This window comes from Nomascus leucogenys, chromosome 13, assembly GCF_006542625.1.
Source record: "Nomascus leucogenys isolate Asia chromosome 13, Asia_NLE_v1, whole genome shotgun sequence".
Classification (NCBI taxonomy): domain Eukaryota; kingdom Metazoa; phylum Chordata; class Mammalia; order Primates; family Hylobatidae; genus Nomascus; species Nomascus leucogenys.
This window is the reverse complement of record NC_044393.1, coordinates 27,830,904-27,856,282: the sequence shown is the minus strand read 5'-3', so window position 1 is coordinate 27,856,282 and position 25,379 is coordinate 27,830,904. Positions and strand designations below refer to the sequence as shown.

At 51.5% G+C, this 25,379-nt stretch overlaps 1 protein-coding gene across 26 annotated transcripts in view; it reads left to right on the top strand.

Moving 5' to 3' along the window:
• Positions 1 to 25,379, top strand: part of EPB41L1 (erythrocyte membrane protein band 4.1 like 1) — a 140,476-nt gene that overhangs the window by 96,592 nt on the left and 18,505 nt on the right. For 5 of the 26 annotated variants that reach the window (XM_030826823.1, XM_030826822.1, XM_030826830.1 and 2 more), the window contains 11 exons: positions 916 to 1,013; positions 1,261 to 1,436; positions 5,163 to 5,311; positions 6,282 to 6,317; positions 8,817 to 8,999; positions 11,802 to 11,906; positions 16,693 to 18,636; positions 19,145 to 19,252; positions 20,329 to 20,739; positions 23,134 to 23,238; positions 25,226 to 25,309. In XM_030826823.1, the coding sequence (XP_030682683.1) occupies positions 916 to 1,013; positions 1,261 to 1,436; positions 5,163 to 5,311; positions 6,282 to 6,317; positions 8,817 to 8,999; positions 11,802 to 11,906; positions 16,693 to 18,636; positions 19,145 to 19,252; positions 20,329 to 20,739; positions 23,134 to 23,238; positions 25,226 to 25,309 (3,399 nt within the window). The remainder of the gene's footprint in view (positions 1 to 915; positions 1,014 to 1,260; positions 1,437 to 5,162; positions 5,312 to 6,281; positions 6,318 to 8,816; positions 9,000 to 11,801; positions 11,907 to 16,692; positions 18,637 to 19,144; positions 19,253 to 20,328; positions 20,740 to 23,133; positions 23,239 to 25,225; positions 25,310 to 25,379) is intronic. The other 21 variants (XM_030826835.1, XM_030826829.1, XM_030826825.1 and 18 more) reach the window with 20 other exon arrangements.

Below are 25,379 nucleotides of genomic sequence, written 5' to 3'. Positions count from 1 at the left end.
TTCAGGAACTCTGTTTACCTCTTGAGCTAAACTTCAAACTCCTTCCATAGCCACCTACCTCTCCCACCTATCCCTTGCCACACTGCCCCACGCCCAAGGTGCTTTAGCCTCTTTGGCCTTGAGATCTTTGAATAAGTCAAGCCCTTTCCTGCCTGAGTGCTTTGCATTTGATGTTTCCTCTACCTGAAAGTGTCTCCCCCTCTCACTTCTCACATAGCTGGTTCCTTCCCATTCTTCAAATGTCAGCCCAAGATCACCTAGATCTAGGTCTAGAGGGGATCCCCTGCTCTTCCTTAGATGCCCCTATGCCTTCCCAGTTCTGCTGTACCACACATCTCCCTTCATTCCCCTTGTAGCCCTGATCAGTGTCTGCAATTATCTTGTTTGCTTATTTATTATTGGAGTCCCCCTTCCCCCACTAGAATCTTCTGCCTTGGTCTCCATGTATCTCTAGTGTTTAGCACTGGACCCGTCACAGAGTAAGGGCTCAATCACCCTTATTGATTCAGTGAATGAACAGGCCAAAGTCGCAGATGCCCGAGAAGAGTTCAGAAAGGATGACTCACATCTGTAATCCCAACATTTTGGGAGGTTGAGGTGGGAGGATTGCTTGAGCCCAGGAGTTGGAGACCAGCCTAGGCAACATAGTGAGACTCATTCTCTACAAAAAATTAGCTGGTGTGGTGTCATCTGACTGTAGTCCCAGCTACTTGGGAGGCTGAGGCAGGAGGATCTCTTGAGCCCAGGAATTCAAGGTTACAGTGAGCTATGATTGCACCACCGCACTCTACCCTGGGCAAATGATCAAGACCCTGTGTCTCAAAAAAACATTGAACAAATAAAAAACACAAAGAATGGGCTAGTGGCAAGAGTGAGCTCAGGCCCTGCCTCTAACCTGCCCTTTTGTTTTTCCAGTATGAGCAATTTGAGAGCACAATTGGCTTTAAGCTCCCAAACCATCGATCAGCCAAGAGACTGTGGAAGGTCTGCATTGAGCACCACACATTCTTCCGGTGAGCCTGACCTTGGATGGGGTAATGGGGATGGGGCAGAGGCCATGTGTATGGAGGGGAGCAGGGGGAGGAGTTAGTGAGAACTCTAGGAAAGTCGTCCACCCTTTCCCCAAGTCCCTCCCTTCCTGGACCACTTTGAATTGTTGTAGTTGGTGGGGTAGTGGGATGAAAGGCCAGCTGTGGTCTAACCTTGGGCCTGGCAGTGCAGGTCTGATTCCCCCTCCTCCTCTGCATCCCTCTGCTCCAGGCTGGTGTCCCCTGAGCCCCCACCCAAGGGCTTCCTGGTGATGGGCTCCAAGTTCCGGTACAGTGGGAGGACCCAGGCACAGACTCGCCAGGCCAGCGCCCTCATTGACCGGCCTGCACCCTTCTTTGAGCGTTCTTCCAGCAAACGGTACACCATGTCCCGCAGCCTTGATGGAGGTATGGCCCAAATTGGAGGGCTGGGGGGGAATGGTCTTTAGAGGGAACTGAGGGAGTGGGCATGCTGGGTTCTGCAGAATGAGCAGGAAAATGGTAGACGCATCCCAAGTTCATCTGCACCAGGCTGGCCCCTCAAGACCAGTGCTGTCCCTGGGCAGCTCTTGGTGGCTTAGTCCCAACCTAGAGCTCACTCCCACTTGAGATGTGACAGTACCACTTTCTGGATTCCCCACAACTTCCCTGACTCGTGGTCTTTTGGGGTCCCAGGTTTAGCCATATGGTTTGGGCCACCTACCCAAGAAGCTTAGCAATCCACTGGTCTAACCTGTGGTCTAACCTTGGGCCTGGCAGTGCAGGTCTGATTCACCCTCCTCCCCTGCATCCCTCTGCTGCAGGCTGGTGTCCCCTGCACTGGTCGTCATCATACTAGGAGAATAGTGTCTTATGACTGCAGTGTGGAGCTGATGATGCCTTATCTGCTGGGAGGCCAGGGCATCGTTCTTGGTCATTCTTTTGGTTCTACTGGGCTCTGGGCTGATTGACAATCTAACCACATGGCACTCTCCACTGTCCCCATTTCTGTTGGACTGATGGGTGCCCTTAACATCAATGAAAACTGGCCCTATATAGTCCTGTAGCAAGCAGACAGGGCTTAAAATGTGGTGCACAAACCACGTCTCATCAGAGTCGCCTGTGAGATTGTTAAGCACGAAAATTCCCAGGTTTTGCCCCAGACTTGCTAAATCAGCACCCTTCAGGGCCCAAGTCTCTCCCCAGGATGTACACACTAGAGTTTGTAGGTGATGTTCAGAAGTCACATGGGGCACTGGGGAGATTCAGAATTATGCAGATCTGAGTTCAAATCTCAGCTTGACAGTCACCATGGGCTGTTCTCTGGACACCGGAAGTGGCTCATAAATATCTGAATGAATGGATGGGTGACCTTAAGCAACTTATTTAACTCCCTGAGCCTATTTCCTCTTCTACAAAACATATAGTACCTACTTTGCTGTGTTCTAGGGAAAACTAAATGAGATCATGCCTAGAAAATATTCTGTGGCATATAGTAGCACCTTAAGAAATTGTACCCATCATTATTGTTTTTAGGTCTGTAGAGAGTGGCTTAAAGGTGGGAAGTGGGGGCTGGGCGCGGTGGCTCATGCCCGTAATCCCAGCACTTTGGGAGGCCAAGGCAGGCAGATCACCTGAGGTCAGGAGTTCGAGACCACCTTACCAATATGATGAAACCCCATCTCTACTAAAAATACAAAAATTAGCCGGGCGTGGTGGCATGCGCCTGTAATTTCAGCTACTCGGGAGGCTGAAACAGGAGAATTGCCTGGATCCAGGAGGCAGAGATTGCAGTGAGCTGAGATCACACCATTGTACTCCAGCCTGGGCAACAGAACGAGACTCCGTCTCAAAATAATTTTTTTAAAATAAAAAATAAAAAGGCCAGGCATGGTGGCTCACGCCTATAATCCCAACACTTTGGGAAGCCAAGGTGGGTGGATCAAAAGGTCAAGAGATCAAGACCATCCTGGCCAACATGGTGAAACCCTGTCTCTACTAAAAATACAAAGATTAGCCGGGCATGGTGGTGGGCGCCTGTAGTCCCAGCTACTCGGGAGGCTCAGGCAGGAGAATCACTTGAACCCAGGAGGCGGAGGTTGCAGTGAGCCAAGATTGCACCACTGCACCCTAGCCTAGTGACAGAGCAAGACTCCGTCTCAAAAAAAAAAAAAAAAAAAAGGTGGAAAGTGGGGACTTGGGTAGGGAAACCGTGGATACTCCCAGAAAACCTTGGGGCAGGCCTCCAGGCAAGTTAGTTCTACTTATATTTTCTGAGTGTTATATGTGTGCCAGGCCTTGTGTTGGGTCCTGGGTATAGTATTTAGAGTGAATAGGTTTGGCCCTTTCCTTTGAGGAGCTCATAGAATAGCAGGTTTTAAGCATTTGTTGTGGTTCAAGCAATGAGAAAAGCACGTGTAGAATGTAGAGTAGCCATGAGGAGGGAGGAATTAAGTCTAGAAGGGGCAGAAATGGCTCTGCAGAAAGAGTGCCAACTGGGCAGGGTTTTGAAGGATACCTAGGAGTTTGCCAGGTGATTAAGAAAGTCTGATACTTTTTCTGGTATATGAAAATGAGACCTGTCTCAGGACTCCTGTGCATGTTTGAAAGATGTGTAGTTCTGCTAGGGTTCGTCTGAGGCTGAAGAAGCTCCTTCTTCTCCTTGGGTAGACAGAGGACTGACAACTGGGGTTTATGCAAAGGGAAAGGTCCCTCCCCTGTAGCTTCCATTACTATGTCAGGAGCTAAATGAAGTCCAGATTCTGTCAGGCAGCAGAGGTTAGCCCAGAGCTGGGGAAGCTCATCGGAGAGGAACAGAAGCATGGACTCTAAGCCAGCAGGCCTCGGTCCCTGTCCCAGCTCACCAAAAGGTCACCAGTGGGATACTTCCCCCCTTGATGTCTCCAGTCATCCTCTGTAAAATGGGGATAAGTCAGTCCCATTCCAGCCATCAACATAGGGTACTGTGTATATCAAACGAAATATATGCATAAATACGTACTTTGCAAAGTGAGTGTATATGAATAGAAAGGATAATTATCCTCTTTTTAAAATCTAGGCCAACCCCAAGGATAATCTGAGCTCTGGTTATTTTAAACCCGTGTTTTTCAGCCTATTTTCCACCAAGACACAATCCATGGGCATAGTCGGATTATGCCCAATGCCTGATGCGAAGTCTAGTTCCACCCCTTCCTTTCCTATTCAGAAAAGCATTTTGAAATACCAGTGAGTGAGAAAGGTGTTATTGCAGGCATCTCCCCGAATTCTCCCTAATTTATAAAGAAGGTAAATCAGTTGCAAATTTTAGGACTTTAGCTTTCACTAGTAAAGCTAATCTCACAATATTCGTGTGTTGCTAAATGATGAGCAAGTGAGTATTCTACCACAACCACCACAACCAAAACAGCAACATTTATGGGCCACCATTGACAGAAGGCTCACTCTGTGCCAGCCACTCTTCCATAAATATTTATATATATTAGCTTGTTCATTCCTCACCTCCGCTTTCTAAAGCAGGCACTGCTTCTAGATGAGGAAACCAAGACCCAGAAATATTATGTAACTCACCCAAGGTCACACAGTCAAGAAGAGATGGATTTGAGATTTTTTTTTTTTTTTTTTTTTTTTTTTTGAGACAGAGTCTCGCTGTCACCCAGGCTGGAGTGCAGTGGCGTGATCTGGGCTCACTGCAGGCTCCACCCCCCCGGGGTTCACGCCATTCTCCTGCCTCAGCCTCCCGAGTAGCTGGGACTACAGGCGCCCGCCACCTCGCCCGGCTAATTTTTTGTATTTTTAGTAGAGACGGGGTTTCACTGTGTTAGCCAGGATGGTCTCGATCTCCTGACCTCATGATCCGCCCGCCTCTGCCTCCCAAAGTGCTGGGATTACAGGCGTGAGCCACCGCGCCCGGCGGATTTGAGATTTGAACCCAGGCTCTAGTGCTGTAGAAACCAGGAAGGAGTCCTGGGCTGGGAGGCAGCTCTGCCACTCACTGGCCAGGTGATCAGAAGTCTACTTCACCCCTCTGGGCAACGGGTGAGGGGTGTGGAAGAGTTGGCTCCACTCCCGGCGTGGTTGGGCAGGGCTGGGCTGGTTCTCTCTCTGTTCTCTGGGAGGGGTCTCACATGGTTGCCTGGCTATCTCCACCCACTTCAGCAGAGTTCTCCCGCCCAGCCTCTGTCAGCGAGAACCACGATGCAGGGCCTGATAGTGACAAGCGGGATGAGGATGGCGAGTCTGGGGGGCGACGGTCAGAGGCCGAGGAGGGAGAGGTCAGGACTCCAACCAAGATCAAGGAGCTAAAGGTAGGAGCCTGGCTTTCTCGTACCCTCTGCCCTGGGGATCAGGAGGCTGACCTGAGGTCTAGCCTCGGCCTTGGCCTTCACGTGCCTCCAGCTGTGGCCAAGCACCCTTGCTATGGAGTGCACCATGGCAGGGCCTTGCCTTTGGGTCATCTCTCAATACCTGGCCCTTGCCGGGATGGGGTGGGCGTGGGAGTGGGCGTGCTGTCTGCCCTGTACTCTCCCCAGCTTTGCCCTGCTTTTCCAGAGGGGCTCTCTGTCCCCTATAGGACTCAGGCCTCCTTTTGCATGCTCTTAATTTGCCCCTTTGACTGAGATCTGGATCTGCACTGCTCTCTTCCTCCTCAGAGCATGACCAGGTGTCACCAACAGCTCTCAGGAGTATGAGGTTCAAGTGTGTCCCCTTCCTATTTCCCCATGCCCCACTCAGGTGCACACACACACTCCCAGTATCTGTGTGTACACGCTCATGCAGGAGTGCATGACCTTAGCCTCACACACATTTAATAACAGATGTATGCACCCGTCACCCTTAGATCCATGCACACAGATGTGCAGACAACATGCATACACACAGGTGTGTACACACACAGGCCAGGGAGAGCTTCCTCTTGGTATAGTTGTTCAGCAGGTTTCTTTCCATCTACCTTGTGAGCACAGGGTCTTGAACATGCTCCCACTGACAGCAAGAGACAGGAAACCCCATTCTCACATCCCATCTGCCCAGTGTGGCTCTGCCCACTTGGCCTCTAGTTCCCTTCTCTGCCTTCCTGGGACAGCGCCCTGCTTCACACCTGTACCTTCTTCTGACTACCTCACTGCCCTGCTGGTGGCCCACCCAGCTGCCCTGGCCTCCACTTGGTCAAGTGTGAGTGCTCTGGGCTCCTTGCCGGACCAAGCCCATCGTGGTATCTCTAATCCATCTGCTCTACTGACCCTGCTGCTTTCTTTCCCTCCTACCACATCCCACTAGCCGGAGCAGGAAACCACGCCGAGACACAAGCAGGAGGTACTGCATGGGACCTGTCCCTCCCTACCCAGCTGTTCCCATCCCTAGCTCATTTGTCACCATCCCACAGTCCATCCCAGGCTCACTTCCCTGGCACCATCTCAGCTTCAACTTCATCTCTGCTCCTCAGTCATCCCCCTCTGCAGCCGTCCTTGCTCCCCACTCCACCACCCGCTAAGCTTATCTCTCCAGCTCCCTTCTTAGACTCTCCTGGCCAATCGGCCATCTCTCCCTCCTTCCTCAGCCCTCCCACCCTCTCCCCAGCTCACCCGGTCCTCCATACTTGCAGCTCACCTGCTGACCATCCCACCTGCACCACCGGCTCTTCCAGGCCATTCTGTGCTTTCATTTAGCACATCTCCCCTGACCCACCCCTTCCCTAGATTCATCTCCTCCCCGACAGCACTGTTTGGTCTCGCCTCCATCTCATCTGTGTCCCCTGTGTCCTGACCCCTAGCTTCTTTTTGTATCTATTGGCAGCCAGATGTGGGAGTGGGGATTGGGGTGGGGGAGGGAGGTGCCTCAGAGCACATCTGCATCTGCCCCAACTCCAGTCCTACACCTCCCCGAGGCAGGGTCGACTACTGCTCAGCTATGGCAAAAACCTCCTCCTTTTCTCCTTTCCTCGTCTTCTTCCCATTTGTTGCTTCCCCAAATTATTCCTTCCATGTTAACCACTTCTTCCCTCTCACACAGTCACAAACTCTTCATCTGAACTTTAACTGCAAGAGAAGTGGGTTTATTCTTGGGCTGCCAAGGGAAAGGGCCAGAGGCTGGGACATAAGAAGAGCCTTGCCTTGGAGTCCTGAGATCTGGGTTTCAACCCCACTTCTGCCACCAACTCTTTGAAGGTCTTGGGAAATTCCCCTCAGGCCCCAGTCCCCTGTCTGCACAGCAAAGCATTCAGACTAGGTTTCCCCAATGTCCTTAACCTTTAAGGATCCCAGGATCCCAGGATCCCACTGCTCCCCACAGCCTTCACGGACATAACACACCCACGGAGGCAGTGGGGCAGGTTTGCGATGGAAGACAACAAGCCACATCTCAGGTTGAGACTCACTACCCATTGCAGCCCAAACCCTCTCCCTGTGCAAGCACCATCAGGTTTGACTTCTCAGACAGCCATTGTCCAGAGGGCAGCTCAGCTTGGGAAGGGATGCCCGAGGAACAGACAGATGTCTGGAGGGAAAGCAGGAGCCTCACTGGGATTGGTTTCCTTCCTGAGGTAGCTTAGGAGTTAGCCATAGTGGATCCTTGGGTACCAGAGATGAGCCCAGGGGAAGATTCTAGCTTTGTCCAAGGGTAAGCCTACCTTCCAGTGGTTCTTCCAGAAGTACCTGATCTGACTTTAATAAGCTGAGATTGTCCGTTTCTTGTCCTGAATTGAGTTAACATGAATTTTTAAGCAGCCTTGCAGATAAGCGTCCTTGGGCTGCCAGCCACCACTTTGCCTCAGAAGTAGCCAGATAAACAGCTTTGGCAGGTTCCTGCCAGCTCCTGCACAAAGCTCATCCTCCCTTGACCTAAGGAGATGACTCTGTCATGCTGCACTGGCTTGAGCACAGACTTGGTAGTTTAATGGGGAACACTACCCATATAGGTAGAATCCTACAACTCCGGCTATACCTGGCTCAATTCTTGTGTCCAGCCATGGGACTTACTGCTCTTCTTCCTGGTCTCTAATTCTCCTAACCTTCCCGAACACTCCACAGCATTCTAGTTTCTCTGTCTGGCTGTATCTCACCCTGTCTGCTATTGGTGAGTCAGTACCTGAAAGGTATCTGGAAGGTCCAGGGTGGTTGGGGAAGGTAGTGGCCCATCACAGAGGAGAATAGATGCAATTTTTTCCTGCCCCTGGTCCCTAGTGTGGGAGCTTGGCCATTCTTCTGGATGTCCCTGGCTTGAGGAGGATCTGTACTGTGCGCCTCCCCAGGGCCTGGGCAGTTGTGCATGTTGGGCTAGGAGGGGCCCAGACTGGACATCCTGCTAAGTATAGTGGCCCAAGTCCTGGCCAGAAAGTGGACACTGGGATCCAGGAGGGATCTAGGAGGCCCCTGAATGAGCCAGAGCAGCCCAGTGAACAGGATTAGTGAGTTATTATAGCTCTTTGGCAGTTGCCACCTGCTATGCCTTAGCTGTAACAGAGGGAAGTCACCTCTGTGACTAAGACCGGGCTTATAGCACCAAAAGGAACTCACCCAGACCTGTGGGCTTTGGGTAGAGGTTGGCTGTTCAGAGGCTGTAGAGCCAGGCAAGGGAGAAGCAAAGGTGGCTTGACCAGACATCTCCTCTTTTTCATCTTCAGTGCTCTGTGCCTTGGGATGTGCACCTGTTGGGGTGGTTCGTCTCTGGGGCTGCCATGAGGGTGACACAGGTCAGAGTGGGAATCACGTCGCTGGTGGAGGGTGGTGATGGTGACTGCTGCCATCATCCCTGCACCCTGCATCCCCCGCTTGGAGCTGTTCCCCTAACACCACCACCCTTCCCATCTGTCCCTAGTTCTTAGACAAGCCAGAGGACGTCTTGCTGAAGCACCAGGCCAGCATCAATGAGCTTAAGAGGACCCTGAAGGAGCCCAACAGCAAACTCATCCACCGGGATCGAGACTGGGAACGGGAGCGCAGGCTGCCCTCCTCCCCCGCCTCCCCCTCCCCCAAGGGCACCCCTGAGAAAGCCAGTGAGGTAGGTGTCACCCTGAACCCCTCGATAGGGGCCTTGGGTAAAGAGGCATTGGGTTGCTACATCCTGACTTACACTTATCCTCCACACCAATATGCTTCCCCCATTGCTGCTTAGGGGCTGGTGGGGATGGAGAGGGTGGTAGATTAGGCTGAGGGAGATGAATTCACTAAATCTTGGAATCCTGGGTCCTGGAGACCAACTTAAAACATGAAAAACTCAAGACTCATGGTAGCTTGGCGTACTCCCCTTCCATCAGCCCGAGTATAATGGGGAAGGGGTGCTGGTTAGAAATGCAGGTTTCAGGGCCCCAGCCCAGACCTACTCAATCAGATATTTGGACTCAGTACTGGCATCAGCATTTGGACAAGTGCTGCAGAGGCTTTTCATGCACACTACATTTTGAGAATCCTAATAGCTCTCTCCAGAACCAGACCCTGTTGCGCCTATTGTGAGGGGCTTCGGAGTCCACTGGAGGGGAATGGGCCCTTCACAGAAATCAGGCCTGCTTCTCAGGCTTCAGAAAAGGATCTCACATGACCTGCCTTTCTGAGTGGAAAGTGTGGGGTGTTTTCTTGATTGAAGAAGAGATGAAGTTAGGATTTGGGGAAGCCCTGCATTTAGACTCTCAAGTCAGTATTTTTAGCCCTTGCTAAATCTTGGCAAAATTTACCCCAGTTTATACTTAGGTGTTTTCTCCCTGAAGCTATTGCTTACTGGTCTCAAACCCAATTGTGGTGTAGACTTACACTGCCTGGATTTGAATTCTGGCTCCGCTGCCTGCCAGCTGGATGACTTTGGGCTTGTTACTTAACCTCTCTGAGACTCGTCGGGTAGAGATAATAAAAGCACCTACTTCATGGGGATGCTGTAAGGATTAAACGAGATAACGCACATAGAGGGACTAGCAGAGTACCTTGATGCGCAGCGTGAGTTATTGTTTCACTTGAGAGTTCCAGACTCTTCCACAGAGGAGGTTAACTTCAAATCAGGATAAAGAAAGCATGTTTCAATCCAAAGTGTTAAAGTCAAGCATACTAATTTAACTAGAGGCATTCACAGATGACTTTTCTTTAACAAATAAAATTCCCCTTTCCTAAATAAAATAAAAGTTGAAAGGGCCCTGGGAACCTGCTCAGAACCTTCATTTTACAGATAGGGGCTCTGAGACCCAGAAAGAGGAAGGACTTATTCAGTGTCGTAGCTGATGGAAGAGGAGCCAGAACCCAATTTTCTTGTGACCCAGGCTATTGTATTTGCTATTAAATCACAGCTGCCTAGGAGCAAGACCAAATTACATAAAGACCAGGTAGAGAGTCAATTGTATGTGTGCTGCCCCCTAATGCTTTGAAAATTGGTGATGCACCCATGATCTAATTAGCAGAGCATTTTATTGGATCAGTGCTACCATGGCCTGAACCTTCCAGATAACAGACGGCTTTGTCTACTAAGGCATAAGTCCAGAGAGAGCTACTGGGGTGGCTTTCTGGTTTGTGAGTCACAGAATTACGGATGCTTTGGGGGCCTTTAAGGCTGGTGCCGTGGAAGAAGGGCAGACCTCTGCATCCACGAAGGGCCTCTGTTTGCCTCTGGCACAAGCAAGACCCTGGGCTGGGTGGCGGAGGCTGGTCTAGTGATCCAGTGAACAGCACCCTCTTCTGCCCTTCAGCGTGGCCTCTAATCAATCCTGATGTGGGCTGGCCAAGCTTGGCCTGGCTGTGGGCGAGGTGGGATGCAGAGGCTACTGAAAGAGTGAGTCTCCAGAAGAGAAGGGGAGGATGAGCCCTGGGAAGTGAGGTCTACAGCTCCGGAGTGTCTCAGTGTAGCCTGGTGTGGGGTGTGCCCCACCTGCTGGTGATAGCTGGAACTGCTAGAAGATGGGTCTTACTAAAAGGTACAATCTGCTCCACCTCCCAGCCCCGCTCAGCCCCAAGGACTATAGTCCACTGCTGGAAAGATCTGTGGTCCAGGAGCTCACTCTGGAGCTATGGACCATTCAGAACTGGCTTACAGGCCCCCTTGGCATTTAGGGGCCTTTGAAGATTTGGGAGATGGGGAGGTGCCATAGACAAGGATTGACTGGCTCCTTGGGTGAGTAACTTCCCCTTTCTGAGCCGCATTGCCTAGTCCATCTACAGGAGGACCAAAATGGTCATTCCATAGGGTAGTTGGGAAAGTGGAGTGAAATAATGAATATAAAAGCACTTTCTCAACTGGAAGGTGCTGGGCAGTCATGGGGCTATTGCTGTGGTGACTAGAATCCCTGATCCCAAAATCAGTTTTGTGGGGGGCATCCTGAAGATGCCTGTGTCATCCAGAATTCCTAGCAGCCTCCTGGTATATTGTTGGGCCTCATCTGGGCCAAGGGGAAAACAGAGGGAACTTTAACTGTTCCCATTTGCCAAACCCAAGTTTCAGTGTTTAAAGGGGGCTGTAATCCAAACTGCAGGATTGAACCATAGCCTAAGCCAGAGACATCTGGAGCCAGAGTCTAAATGGTATGGCTCCAACATCTCTGAATGAGAGTGGGCAGGCCATGGGGGAAGGGCACTGGGACTGACTGTGGGCCTCCCTCCCTTAAGTGGCTCAGAAGGGCAGTCCCTCCCGAGCTCACCCCACAGAGTGGCTACTCCCTGACCTAATCCACAAATCCTACAGATGTGGGACTTAAAAAGCTGGGCTATTTATGGACTTTGTGTGTGTGTCTCTCTCTCCTACTTTTTCTCTCTCCCTCTCTTCCTGTCTCTGCCTCTCCTTCCCTTCCTCCCTCTTCCCCTTTCCCCTGGCTCTGGGCCTCCCCTGCAGTCCCAGAGGACCCAGGACATCTCTCAGCAGGACTTGGTACCTGAGCCTGGAGCAGCCGCAGGCTTGGAAGTGTTCACTCAGAAAAGCCTTGCAGCATCTCCTGAGGTTACTGTCTTCACCTTCCTCTGTGCCCCTTCCTCCTGCCCACCCAGAACCACCCTCTGTGGTCTTAAGAAAACCCTTTCTCTGGGGTGAGGGGAATGTACCAGATTCTGCCAAGCACATGGAAGCAATGGGTAACCCATGCTGTCCCCATGCTGTGATAAGGAAATGTCCCCATCCCAGAGATCCATAAAGGGCCAGCCCCTCCCTCATCCATTGTTTCTCAGGAGGGACAGGACTGCAACCATTCTGGGAAGACAGAACAGCCTGCATTGCCTTTGGCCTTGAAGGAGAGGCAGGAATGATCTCCCTCTTTCAGGCCCTGGTGAGGCAGGTGACTCTAGAGGCAGGCTCTGACTTCTATGCTTAGGGTCAGGGGTCATGGCACCCAAATGCCTTCTGCCTTAAGGTCTTGTCTCTGTTCAGAAGCCTGAATGGTCTAGCAGCGGCTAGTTAGGGCATGACATTCCAGGCATCTCCTGCCTGCGTCTTCTCTGAACTCCCCTGGAGCTTGGGCCCATCAAGGAGGCAGTCAAAAGTGGACATCTTTCTCTAAGGAGTATCCTTAGGGTTGTAGAGAGATTGGTCAGGCAAGTGTTTGAAATGAGGAAGCCATTGCTTCTATGCCCAGGGCGGCAGCAAGTGGAGGGCTCTTTGAACTTCCTGTGGCCCTGCATGGATGCTGGGCGTAGAATCCAGGCCCAGGCAGGAGGCTGCACTCCCTCCTCTGATGGGATTTCATGGACTCTCAGGGTTGGAAGGTACTGAGCGATCATCTCGGCAGAACTTTCTTCCCCGATATCTGCCGCTCCCCTGTTGACGTATGCTCTCCTCTGAGGGCCTGTACCTTTCTCCATTCTCAGAGAAAACTTCTGTAGCTGCTGCAAACGTGCTGGAACTTTAAGAAAGACATAAATGAGCTACATAAGTGATAAAACATAAATCATACTTCTGCTCTATGAATTTTTCCTCAATCTAAAAATAAAAACAAAACTATCTGCATACTCTCTTGAGGGAAATGGGACAGGAGTCAACAGCATACCAAGGACAGGGCCAGAGAGATGCCCTGGACACAGAGATGCTCCTGTGACCAAGGACAGGTGCCCGTTTGGGGAGCAGAGCCCACAACCTGCACCCCACTCCCCCATCATTCTCCTGCAAATGTCCATCCAGCCTCTTCCACAGCAGGCACTTTTGCTGTCCTTGGCGGCAGCCCATTAACTATTGGGAAGTTTTCGTGTTGAATTAAAACCTGCCTTTTCAAATCAGCAGCCTGTAGGTCTCATTCTGCCCGCTGGTGCCCGCTGCCGCTCTGCATCCTCCTCCAGGCCAGCCCTTCGGAGACTTGAAAACCTCCCCTTCCCTAGAACACTTCACTCTCTTCCCACTTTCTCCCAGGACATGGTTTCTGGAGGGCCTCTTACCCTGGACCCCCTCCTCTTGTAAAGGGCAGGCCTGGCCGGACATGGTGGCTCACGCCTGTAATTCCAGCACTTTGGGAGACTGAGTTGGGCGGATCACCTGAGGTCAGGAGTTCGAGACCAGCCTGGCCAAAATGGTGAAACCCCATCTCTACTAAAAATACTACTACTACTACTAATAAGCCGGGCATGGTGGCGCGTGCCTGTAATCCCGGCTACTGGGGAGGCTGAGGCAGGAGAATCGCTTGAACTCGGGAGGCGGCTGTGTCAGTGAGTCAAGATCACGCCACTGCACTCCAGCCTAGACGACAGAGCAAAACTCCGTCTCAAAAAAAAAAAAAAGGCAGGCCCCAAAATGTGACCCAGAGCTCCAGGAGGGGCCTGAACAGCCTGGAGTCAGGAGAACAGCCAGGCTGGAGAGTTTCCTGTCTGTGCCTTGGGTGCAGACAGCTGTGAGCCCAACTGGCTCTGTTTCTCCCCACCCGGGTTGCTAGCTTCTCTTGATGCAGTGCCCCTATCTGACGGCAGGGGGCGCTCTGAGCAAGGCACCGACGGTCCCCTGGCTCGAGAAAGAATGGCTGCAGGGCTGCGGCTACCTGGGGCTACCCTAACATTATCCCATCTTGTGATTCGGGTTAGAACGACTTTCACGTCAACCCCTCGGGCCAGGTGTGTGGCTCTACCTGTGCCTTGGCACCGTAGAAGTTTTTTTCTTTTTTGTTCAGTTTTCTTTTCCTCTTCAGGATCCTACGTTTTACTTTGTCCCCTGCTGCTCAGCCTGTGATCTTGCGCATGGCCTCTCCCCTCTGGGATACCGTTTCCCCTTCTGAAATAAGGATAACGATATCTGCTTCACAGGTTGCCATTTGGATTAGATTTAATAACTTAGACAAAGGGCTGGCATTGCCTGGCACATAGCAACTAACAATCACTATACGTTTCCCCTTTCTTCCTGCAGTCTAACTTTTCATTCTCTGCCAGCACCTGCGCCACTCACTGTTGCTTATCTAGCCTAGTTGCTAGTTAGAATTGGGGCAAGAATGTTCCAGAAGGAGGCGCATTGACTAGCTTTGGCCATCATTGCCAGGCAGATGTCAGTACAGCTGGAATGGAGGCAGCTGAAGGAACCTACTTCTCAAGGAAATGAGCAAAGGGACCTAGCTTCTGTAGGCTCTCAAAGCAGGTCCCTTTGGGATGGTTCAGGAGCTGTGGTCCTGAAGGCTTAATGACCTGAAGTAAAAGCCCAGAAACCCACCCCAGACTTTACCTAGACCTTCCCCCCTTACTTTTATCTCGCTTTCCCATGGACAAGATTATTTTAATGGGTTCTGATTCCCTGACAATCAGAGAGATTTTCTCAAAACACAGTGGGGAACAGAGGGTTTATGATGCTCTCTTGGGCCTTCAAATGTTTCAGATCTTATGGGATCTGACAGACTCCTCTCTGTGGGGTGGGATTAGCAGACTCCTCACCAAGTCATAACCTGAAAAAGAGCCCAAGGTCATATAAACCTTCCCCCTTCTGCTGCCAGGAGCAGTTTTGGGCATGTCTCCCTGTGGAGGTGGTCATGGTAGGGTGGAGAGGACACACTTCACAGAACTTGACGTCAGAGACTGAGTTCAAGGCCTGCCTTTCCACTTGCTCCCTGTATGGCCTTGGGCAAGATGCTTCTCCAGGTCTCAGTTTCCATATCTGTATCACGAGGGGCTCTAGTTGGGGCAGTGAGGAGGGAGGTACCTCAGGGCATTAAGGCTGCCTACACCCCCAACTTTACCAGGGCAGCTCTGTATTTCTGTCACATAGCCGACTTGCATTAAAATTTTGTGGGAAGTATCCTGTGGCCACAAGATGAAAAACCCAATGACCTTCCTGCTTTTCTAACCACCCTAGAAGTCCACCATCCCCTCCCAGGCATTGTTTGAAGAACTCTTGGGGCAGGTAGAGGCTATTGGGAGATGGCCTAACAGTGCTGCGATCTGGTGCTTTTTTTTTTTTTTTTTTTTTTTTGAGATGGAGTTTTGCACTTGTTGCCCAGGCTGGAGTGCAATGGTGTGATCTCTGCTCACCGCCACCTCTGCCCCGCAGGTTCAAGCAATTCTCGTGCCTCAGCCTCCCAAAGTGCTGGGATTACAGGAGTGGGCCACCGCGCCTGGCCTTTTTTTTTTTTTTTTTTTTTTAGATGGAGTCTCGCTCTGCCACCAGGCTGGAGTGCAGTGGCACAGTCTCAGCTCACTGCAACCTCCGCCTCCCAGGTTAAAGCAATTCTCCTGCCTCAGCCTCCCAAGTAGCTGGGATTACAGGTGGGGCATGCCACCATGTCTGGCTAATTTTTTGTATTTTTAGTAGAGATGGGGTTTCACCATGTTGGCCAGGATGGTCTTGATCTCTTGACCTCATGATCTGCCAGCCTCAGCCTCCCAAAGTGCTGGGATTACAGGCGTGAGCCACCACGCTTGCCCTCTGGTGCTTTTGATGCACGATGATGCTTAGATCTTTAACTCTCTCCCTTCCTTGATGCATTCTATTCAGTCCTTTTCTGCTCTTTCTATGGATTTTGTTAGAATTAGAATGGGCCCTGGTATTTGTTTCTTTTAGATTGAACACCACAGTGTTCAAGCTGTTTAAGCCATTGTGGTGCCTGGCACTAACCTGGTCATGTGATATCTCCATGACTACTCTGCTTTCTTCCCAGAAGCCCTCGTAGAAAGGTTCAATTTCAGGCTGTGGCCTGTGGAACTTAATGCATCCCTTCAATTTGCCATTGGATCACAGTTGGCACCCATATTCTGTGGTTGTGAAATAAGTTAGCAAAGATCTCCAGCCTCAAAAATCAGGCTTCCTTTTCCTGACTCTGTCTTCTACTAACAGTGACCTTGGGCAAGTCACTGACCTTCTCTAGACCTGTTTCCTCATTTACACAATATGGAAATGAGACTGGATAACATTGTAAGAGTACTTTTGACTCTAACATTCAAAGATTCCATGTGATGGAAATGACTTTCCCCTCTGACGGTGGCAGTTATGTTACTAAAAGAGGAAGAGGAAGGGTCCTGGCCCATCTGTGGATCTCCATTTCCCCATGGCTGACATGGGGAGGGCATAAGACCCCATCCCATTTTATCAAGTTGGGGGCAGTGGTTGAGGAAAATTGGTCAATAATTTATCAAGTGACTGATGGGAAGAGGGACCTTGATGAGAATGGCTGGCACATCATGCCTTCCTGTCCCCAGCCAGTTCTGGGGATGTGCTGTCCCAAAGTCAAACATTTCAGTGGTAGATTGGTCCCCTCTTACAAAGGGAAAAACTCACCCATTCTTCAGGTACCTGATATTTCATATTAACTCTTCTTGCTCCAATTGAAACACAGGGTTCAGAGCATTGGGTATTTATAGAAAGACAGTACACTAGGCCAGAAGAGCTCGGTCTCCTAAAAGTGACCACCATGCAGCAGGAAGAAAGGCAGGCAGGCCTTGCTGGTATCCTTGCCAACGGCAGACTCTCCAAGGTAGACGTTCTGGTGGACAAGTTCAAAGTGGAAGTGGCCACAGAAGAAATGGTGGGGAACCGAAGAGCAAACACCCAGCAACAAGGAAAAATGATTGCAAGTCCTGAAGACTTTGAGTCAGTGGGGGAGGAAGGCCCCGGGATCAGAGAAAGCCCAGGAGGGGCTGCCCTGGCTTCCGGCCGCACATTGGCAGAAAAGCTCCTCGAGGGCTCTGAGCCCAGGGCAGACACCAGAGAGGCAACCATCAGGAACCGCTGCATGTCAGATGGTCAGCCGGAGGGCCAGACAGAGCTGAGGAAGGGGCTGGAGGAGCCCCACACTTGTGGGAGACCCACTGCTCCAGGGACCAGGCCAGCAGAGGTGGACGTCCTCTCTCCAGCCTCCAACAAGGGAGGACTCCAGTCGTTTCTATTGGATCCAGCCCACGCAGAAGCCAGAGCTGAGTCGAGCGATGAAACTGATACCTCCTTTGCAGAGAGGAGCTTCTATTTAAATTATGAAGAAAAAGACTCAGAAGACCAAGTCCTCCCTCCACCCCTGGAGGAGAGAAAAGGGTGCCTGGATGCCCCTCCTGGAGGTGAGCCCAGGCCGACGCTGAATTCCTTAGACCTGAGGGTTTCTGCTGCTGCTTCCAGCAGGAGCAAGGACGAAGCCCACATGACTTCCCCAGAGGAAGGGGCAGGGACCCCCAAGAACCCTGGAGGACCTGGTGACCTGAAGGGATCTCTTGCAGGACAGACATTTGCTGAAGGCTGGGAAGATGCCCAGTGGGGAGGGGAAGGAGAATTTCCCCACCTGACAGCCAGCGCAGCCCGAGAGGAAGGGGCCCCCGTGAGTGGAGATTTGCTGGGAAAGGCTGAGGAAAGTCCCACAGAGGAACTGAAGAAGCACCCTCCTCACAGAGGACGGGGTGTGCGTCCCAACCCCCAGGCCTGCGCCCTTCCTCAGGCCATCCCTCTGAATGTCAGGAAGCCAGCCAAACCAGACAGAGGCAACTTCCCACCCAAAGAGAGGGGAGTGGTTCCCACCCAGAAAGGAGGGGCTGAGCTGAAGGACCGTGAGGCTTCAGCATTTCTTCACATGGAGGTGATCATTCCCCTGCCAGCCTCCCCTGGTCATTCTGAGGACCTGGCAGCTCTGGAGAAAGCTTCTCCAAGTCCAACCTCCCGTGGGTCAGGGGAGCCTTCGGAGCTCAGGGAGCCCTTTCTTAGACATGTCCATCTTTTGAAAGCCAGCCCAGAGCCCAAGGACCAAGTAGGGTTTGTGGTGTCCCCTGTCACAGGAGGTGAGCGCAGGCCTCCTCCCATCACCAGCAGAAAGCCCAGAGTAGTCCCTGAAGAAGCTGAGGGGCGCATACCTCTGGGGTTTGGGTTCCCTTCAGGGAAGCAAAGGGAGATGACCTCTTTCCAGGCTGGGGTCCAAGAGGGCTCCCTAGAAGATATTAGCAAGACCTCAGTGGCCAACAAAATTCGGATATTTGAGACCCATGGAGCTGAAACTCGCCGAACGAGCGAGGGTGAAGCAAGGGCCCTTCCAAATGACTTGTCTTCAGAGGCCCCCGTGGGACAGGCAGAGCAGCAGCGGAGTACACTGTCAGACCTGGGCTTCGCCCAACTCCAGCCCCCAGGAGACTTTGCCAGCCCCAAAGCCACACATTCCACAGTGATACCTCTGGCTACCAGACACTTTGGGGAGGACACTTCTGCATCCTACCAGGAAGCACGCATGGAACTAGAGCCCGTGTCCCCCGATTCAGGCTGTGAAACCACGCTGGCAGAAGCTTCTGGAACTGGGGTAACTGGCCGTGTGAGCCCCCGCCCCCACCGCTGCTCCCCACCCATGGGGGCTGGCCGCATGCTCTGTAGTTTTTAGAAGCATGTTTCAGTGGCCCCTCGTCATTACTGCAATCAGAGGCTGCTTATCCATCCCTGTGAGTTTTTTCCCTAAACAGGCCTGGGTGTAGCTCAGGCTGAATAATGGGCTTCTCTGCTTGGCCCATGTTAGCTTGGCCACAAAGACCCTCAGCTTTTGGTGTGACCTGGTGCCCAGAGGGTCACACAACCCCCATGGAGAAAGTGGCGCCACCACCAGCAAATGACACACCTGCTTTGCCTTGCCGCTCATACCCGCTGGGTTCCTGCCTACCTTGCTTGGCTTGTCCAGCGATCTTTCTTCATCCTTTCCCATCCCTGGTTCTCCCCCCTTGGGAAAGTTGACAGTCCAGAGGTTTCCATCCTTCGCTTCTGGTTCCCTCTCAGTCCCAGTGCCAAGTTTCTTTCTGCCTCCTTAAGACTAACTGTCTTCTCTAATCCAGAACAAATCCGGAGATGCGGTCAGGGAAGAGAAGCGCTCCACCAACTTAGCAGCCAACACCCCTGGGAAGGGGGGGCACCTGAGATTCGCCAGCCCCTCAGGCCCTCAGGTCTCTGCTGCCCCTCTGTGCCCTGATGACCCGGTCACCTTCACCCGGCCAGGATGCATCGCCGCCTTAGGTTCCCACCTGCTGTGGCAGCACCTCTTGTGCTGCTCAACTCTGGCTTGTCTGGAATGTCTCCCTCACACCTCTCAACCTTCCAGAAACTGGCTAAATGGAGGCTCGCTTAGCAAGTGAATGTCTAAGCCCACTGAATCCCTAGAACCAGAAGCCAAGTTCTTTACAAATCTTTCATGGGTATTAGGTTGGTCTTTAAAAAGAATGTTATGAACCAGCCAAAAATGTGTGTGTGGTGTTTAATCCCTGACAGGCCAGTTGAGAGGTATGTATGTCGGACAAGAGTTGCTGGTTCCCCGAGGCACTGCCTTGGCCCACTGTTGTCAATTACACTGATGGGACCAGAGCCTCTACTCTCTGACCTGCCCGTGGTCCACTCATGGAGCTCAGGGTGGAGCCGGCGTAGCACTCAGCTCCCAAGAAGCTCGTGCCCAAAAGGCCTGACCCCGAATTGCTCCTCCCTAGTTGATGCTGACCCCTCCCCCGGAGACTCAGTGGAATTGACAAACATGTTGGCTTCCTCTTTTGTTCCTCAAAGTTCTTGGCTCCAAACTCTCTGCCTTCGCTTCCTGGGTCTCCCTGAATCCCTGGATCTCCCTCCTTAGTTTCTGTTTCTCAATGCCCGCCTGCACGGATGGGCCTGGGGTCCGGGCTTCCATCCCTGCCTTTCGTGCAATGCTGCTTCCAATAAGCTCCCAGATCCAATACCCTTGGATGGAGCCTCCTGTCCAGGACTCACTGGCAGACGTTTGCTTTGTACTTGCTTTTGCCATCAGTGTGAGACCCTCAGAAAGGGGCATCTCCACTCTTGAGTCATTTTTTATTTTTTTAAGCTTGTTATGATTTCAAGGAACCTTTCCTGGGGTGTTTTTCGTTTCCTGGCCTGCTCTTCCATTCGGGATGTTGACACAGCCCCGAGATTTCTCCTGACATTCACCATCTTGATTTCTCTTTCTCTCTCTCTCCCCACCCCACATCCCCATTCTTTTGATTTTATCTGGCCATAGAGAGCAGGGCTGAGGGAGGGCTCCGAGGAGAAAGTCAAACCACCACGTCCCCGGGCCCCAGAGAGTGACACGGGCGATGAGGACCAGGACCAGGAGAGGGACACGGTGTTCCTGAAGGACAACCACCTGGCCATTGAGCGCAAGTGCTCCAGCATCACGGTCAGCTCTACATCTAGCCTGGAGGCTGAAGTGGACTTCACGGTCATGGGTGACTACCACGGCAGCGCCTTCGAAGACTTCTCCCGCAGCCTGCCTGAGCTCGACCGGGACAAAAGCGACTCGGACACTGAGGGCCTGGTGTTTTCCCGGGATCTCAACAAGGGGGCCCCCAGCCAGGATGATGAGTCTGGGGGCATTGAGGACAGCCCGGATCGAGGGGCCTGCTCCACCCCGGATATGCCCCAGTTTGAGGTACAGTGGAGCTTCCTCAAGAGCCGGGCCTGCTGGGCACCGCATGCTCAGAGGGCCCCGAGCCACCCGTGAGAAGACCGAGCACCCAGCCTGCAGCCTGAAGCTCTGTCTCGTGTTGCATGACTGCCCCTCTGCAGAACAGCATGGTTCTGTGCTCGCATGTTTGCCATCTCGGTTTACCCCTAACATGCGCTCCTTGGTGTTTTAACCCTGTGACCCCATCGCTTGCTGAGGTCGAGCGATGACAGGTAGTCTGGTCTTACTTGATCCCCTGCCCCCCCACCTGTGTTGCATGGCACCTGCAGAGAGCATGCATCTGTGGACTCTTGGGGGCTCCTGCAGCCTGGTCTGAAAGCTGAATGGTTTTTCCTGATCCGGGCCCAGGCTTGTCTCTCTGGGGTCTGGGCTTCCCGGGGAAGGGGAAGCAGTTTAAATCCATCTGGCCCTGGGGTCTCAGGGTGGTAATGGAAGCTCCTGCAAGAGAGGAAATGTGGTCATTGAGGAGGGACAGACTGTTTCTGGGCCTCTCTGTGGTCTCCTCTGTAGAGCCGCGAAGGGATTTCTCTAAGGCACATCTGCCCATATCATTCCTTTGCCCCCTCATCTCTTCTAGACCCAACCTCCCTCCTACACTCTCCTTTCCCCAACATTCCCAGCATTGAAATATGAGCTTAGCCACTCTGGGCTCTCACTTCATGCTATACTCTCTGAGCAGGTTTTTTTTCTCCCTTTTGGTGCGTTACAAACCTATCATGTTCCAGGACCAAGTTCAAATGTCAGTTTCCTAGCAGGGGCTTGCTTTCCTGACCACCCTGGGCAGAAGTATTGCCCCCCTACCCTCTTGCCCTGTAATGCCTATGCTCCAGCACTATCCAAAGCGGTCAGGTCAGTGGCTGACGAGCCTGCTCTCTCACCAGGTGGCAGCTCCTCTAGGCCTGGCATATACTAGGCACTAATAGATGATTAACTGGATGAATGGCTGGGTTACAGGGTTGCAACCATCTATAAGAATCCCCTTCAGCCAGGCACAGTGGCTTGTGCCTGCAATCCCAGCTACTCAGGAGCTCAGGCAAGAAGGCAGGGGGATCACTTGAGCCCAGGAGTTCGAGGCTACAGTGAGCTTTGATCGTGCCACTGCACTCCAGCCTGGGCGACAGAGTGAGACCTTGTCTCTTAAAAACAAAACAAAAAGAAAAAAAAAATGTCCAGGCACAGTGGTTCACACCTGTAATCCCAGCACTTTAGGAGGCTGAGGCAGGTGGATCACCTGAGGTCAGGAGTTCAAGACCACCCTGACCAACATGGTGAAACCCTGTCTCTACTAAAAATACAAAAATTAGCTGGGCGTGATGGCACCCACCTGTAATCCCAACTACTTGGGAGGCAGGAGAATCACTTGAATTCGGGAGGCAGAGGTTGCAGTGAGCTGAGATCGCGCCATTGCACTCCAGCCTGGGCAACAGAGCGAGACTCCATCTCAAAAACAAAACAAAACAAAACAAAACTATACTTAGAGGTCATAGTCACAGCTTGCCATACCCAAATGGACCCCACATGCTCTCTACTTCACCCCAGTCCTCAACAAACCCTCTTCACTCATTGACATTTCCTGCCTGGATGCTGTAGGCCTCCAAGCATGTGTGGCTCTTGCTCTAAAGAAGAGTCCAGGCCCGGTGCAGTGGCTCACACCTGTAATCCCAGCACTTTGGGAGGCTGAGGCAGGTGGATCACTTGAGGTCAGGGGTTCAAGAACAGCCTGGCCGACATGGTGAAACCCTGTCTCTACTAAAAATACAAAAGTTAGCCGGGTATGGTGGCATGGGCCTGTAGTGCCAGCTACCTGGGAAGCTGAGATAGGGGAATCGCTTGAACCTGGAAGGCAGATGTTACAGTGAGCCAAGATCACACCATCGCACTCCAGCCTGGGTGACAAAGGGAGACTCTGTCTCAAAAAAAAAAAAAAAAGAAAAAGAAAAAAAAACAAAAAAAGAAGAGTTCAGCTGAAGTGGCTAAGAGGTGGTGAGCTCACCAGGATTTGGTGACATTATGTATACAAGGAAAACACTTAGCCCGGGGCCTGTCATAGAGTATGTTAATGAAATGGTAGATGTTCTAAGAGTAGCGTAAAAAACAGCATATAGCCACCATGAGGGTGTGTGGCACAGGGGTGCAGGGCAGGCCTGCCTGGTCCTGGTGGTGGTCCCGGCTCTCCTCATGGGCTATTTGTCTATGATATCACACCACGACTCTTTTACCCTGTCCTGAGTACCCTTCCAGAGATGTGGCCAGCTGTGGGGATAGGAGATAGCCTGCAGGCCCCACACTTTAATTGTCTGTGAGCAAGGGTCATGCTAGGGTTTCAGTTACAGAGCATTCTCCCTCCTTTTCCTACAGCCCGTGAAAACAGAAACCATGACTGTCAGCAGTCTGGCCATTAGAAAGAAGATTGAGCCGGAGGCTGTACTGCAGACCAGAGTCTCCGCTATGGATAACACCCAGGTAACTTGTGCCTTCCAATGTACCCTAAGCATGGGTATTGGGCATTTGGTGGTAGGGTCCCCACTGCTGTGGCCAAACCCCTTGGCCAACTCTTTTAATCTCAGCTTCCCTGGAACCCATATGTTAATCCTGATGCTCTTCTGTGCCTCAGTGTCCTCCCTGAGCTCTGGGGAGGGGCAACAGGTAAAGCAGGTTCCTGTCCTGGGCAGACCATACCTCTTAAAGCCTCCATTTAGCCATCCATAAAATGGGAATGACCCTGTCTACCCCTTCCTCCTGGGCATATTGGGAGGACTGTACTGACTAGTGGATTGGGACCTTGGTGTTCACATTGCTTGGAGGAGTTGGAGAGATTTCTTGAGGTATCTCAGGGGCTGCCTGGGGAGAGAAGAGGGAGAGATCCCAATTCAGCTTCAGTCAGAATAGCTCACCTTGGGTCATTTTTTATGCATTAGAGTTCCACATCAGATCAGTAAAATAAACAAAGTGAAAGAAGAAAACCAAAGATCGTGTGTCTTGACAAGAAGCAGCATCCTGACCACCTGGAGAAAGCCATCAGGCATAGGCACAGGCCCACGACTTCCAGACCATTCCCTGCACTCCTTCCATGCTTTTTAAACTTAGGAAGTTAAGATTGAGGAGCTGATAGATGCCCTCCTGGTTTTTCCTGGCCAGAAGAACTACAATGCTAGGAGCTTTTTTGCTCTGAGACTAACCTTTTTCTCAAGAACTGAAATAAGACCAGGAACAGTGGCTCACATCTGTAATCCCAGCACTTTGTGAGGCCAAGGCAGGCAGATCGCTTGAGCCCAGGAATACAAGACCAGCCTGGGCAACATAGGGAGACCCCAGCTCTACAAAAAATACAAAAATTAGCTGGGTGTGGTAGCACATGCCTGTAGTCCCAGCTACTCGGGAGGCTGATGTAGGAGGATCACTTAAGCCCAGGAGGTCGAAGCTGCAGTGAACTATGAGCTATGATTGCACCACTGCATTCCAGCTTGGGTGACAGGGAAAAAGAGAGAGAGAAAAAAAGAGAAAACTGAAATAAGACATAAACCAATACAACATGGGCAATTCTTTTGTTTCCAGATTTTTTTCTCCCACTTTTATAATGATGGTAGGAGTTTATGAGGCCGCCTACTACAGGTCAGGACTCTTGAGTTCTGATGAGCTGTGTGACCTTGGGCAAGCTGCTTCCCCCTCTGACCTGTTTTGTTTTTAGTAACACGTGTTTCTGTTGTGTTTTCATACAGAAAAGTATAAAGAAACTAAAATTGGCCCTAGATCCCACAGCCCAGTAACCCTTATTGACATAAAAACAAAACAACAAAAAAAGTTTATAGTTATACAATTCAAGCAGAACAAAATGGGATTTTTCTTATAATACCACCCAGAAAAAAATATAAGCCTATTCCAACACAGAGACCTACATCTCTATATATTTAACAATGTTTACACAGAAGCGATCATTTTCTTACACCTTACCTTTCTTCTTAGTAATTATTTTGGAGATCACTCCTTGTTGGCATACATAGACCCACCTTACTCTTGATCATCTCAGTTAGGAGGCAAATCTTGATTTATTTCGCTGTCTCCCAATGGCTTGCCCTGTGATTGTTTTTGTTTTGTGCAATTCATGATCAGCGCTGCTGTGAATTTCCTTGCTCGTACTTCTCGGCGAGCTTTTCAAAGGTTATATCCAAAGAGTCAGTTCCTAGAGATTGTTAGGTCAAAGATTACACGCATTGCAATTTGGATAGAATTTGCCAGATAGTCTGAGATTATTTTTTATTTATGAAATACACTGGTTGAAATGTAATGAGGGCCTGTTGCACCTCTGTGATTTGGTCTGTGTGCAGCCCCCTGCCAGTGATGTTCACTTACACAGCCTGTCACTTTGTAACTGGGAGGCCGTGAGCCCAGGTGACAGATGCTGCAGGTGTACCCGGCTCTCCCCAGCTCTAACGACTCCTCCTCTGGTCAGCAGGTTGATGGGAGTGCCTCAGTGGGGAGGGAGTTCATAGCAACCACTCCCTCCATCACCACGGAGACCGTATCGACCACCATGGTAAGTTGAACCCAGGAGGCTTCCCTCTCTGACCAGCCCCCTGCCCCGCCAAACAGCCAGAGAACAAGCT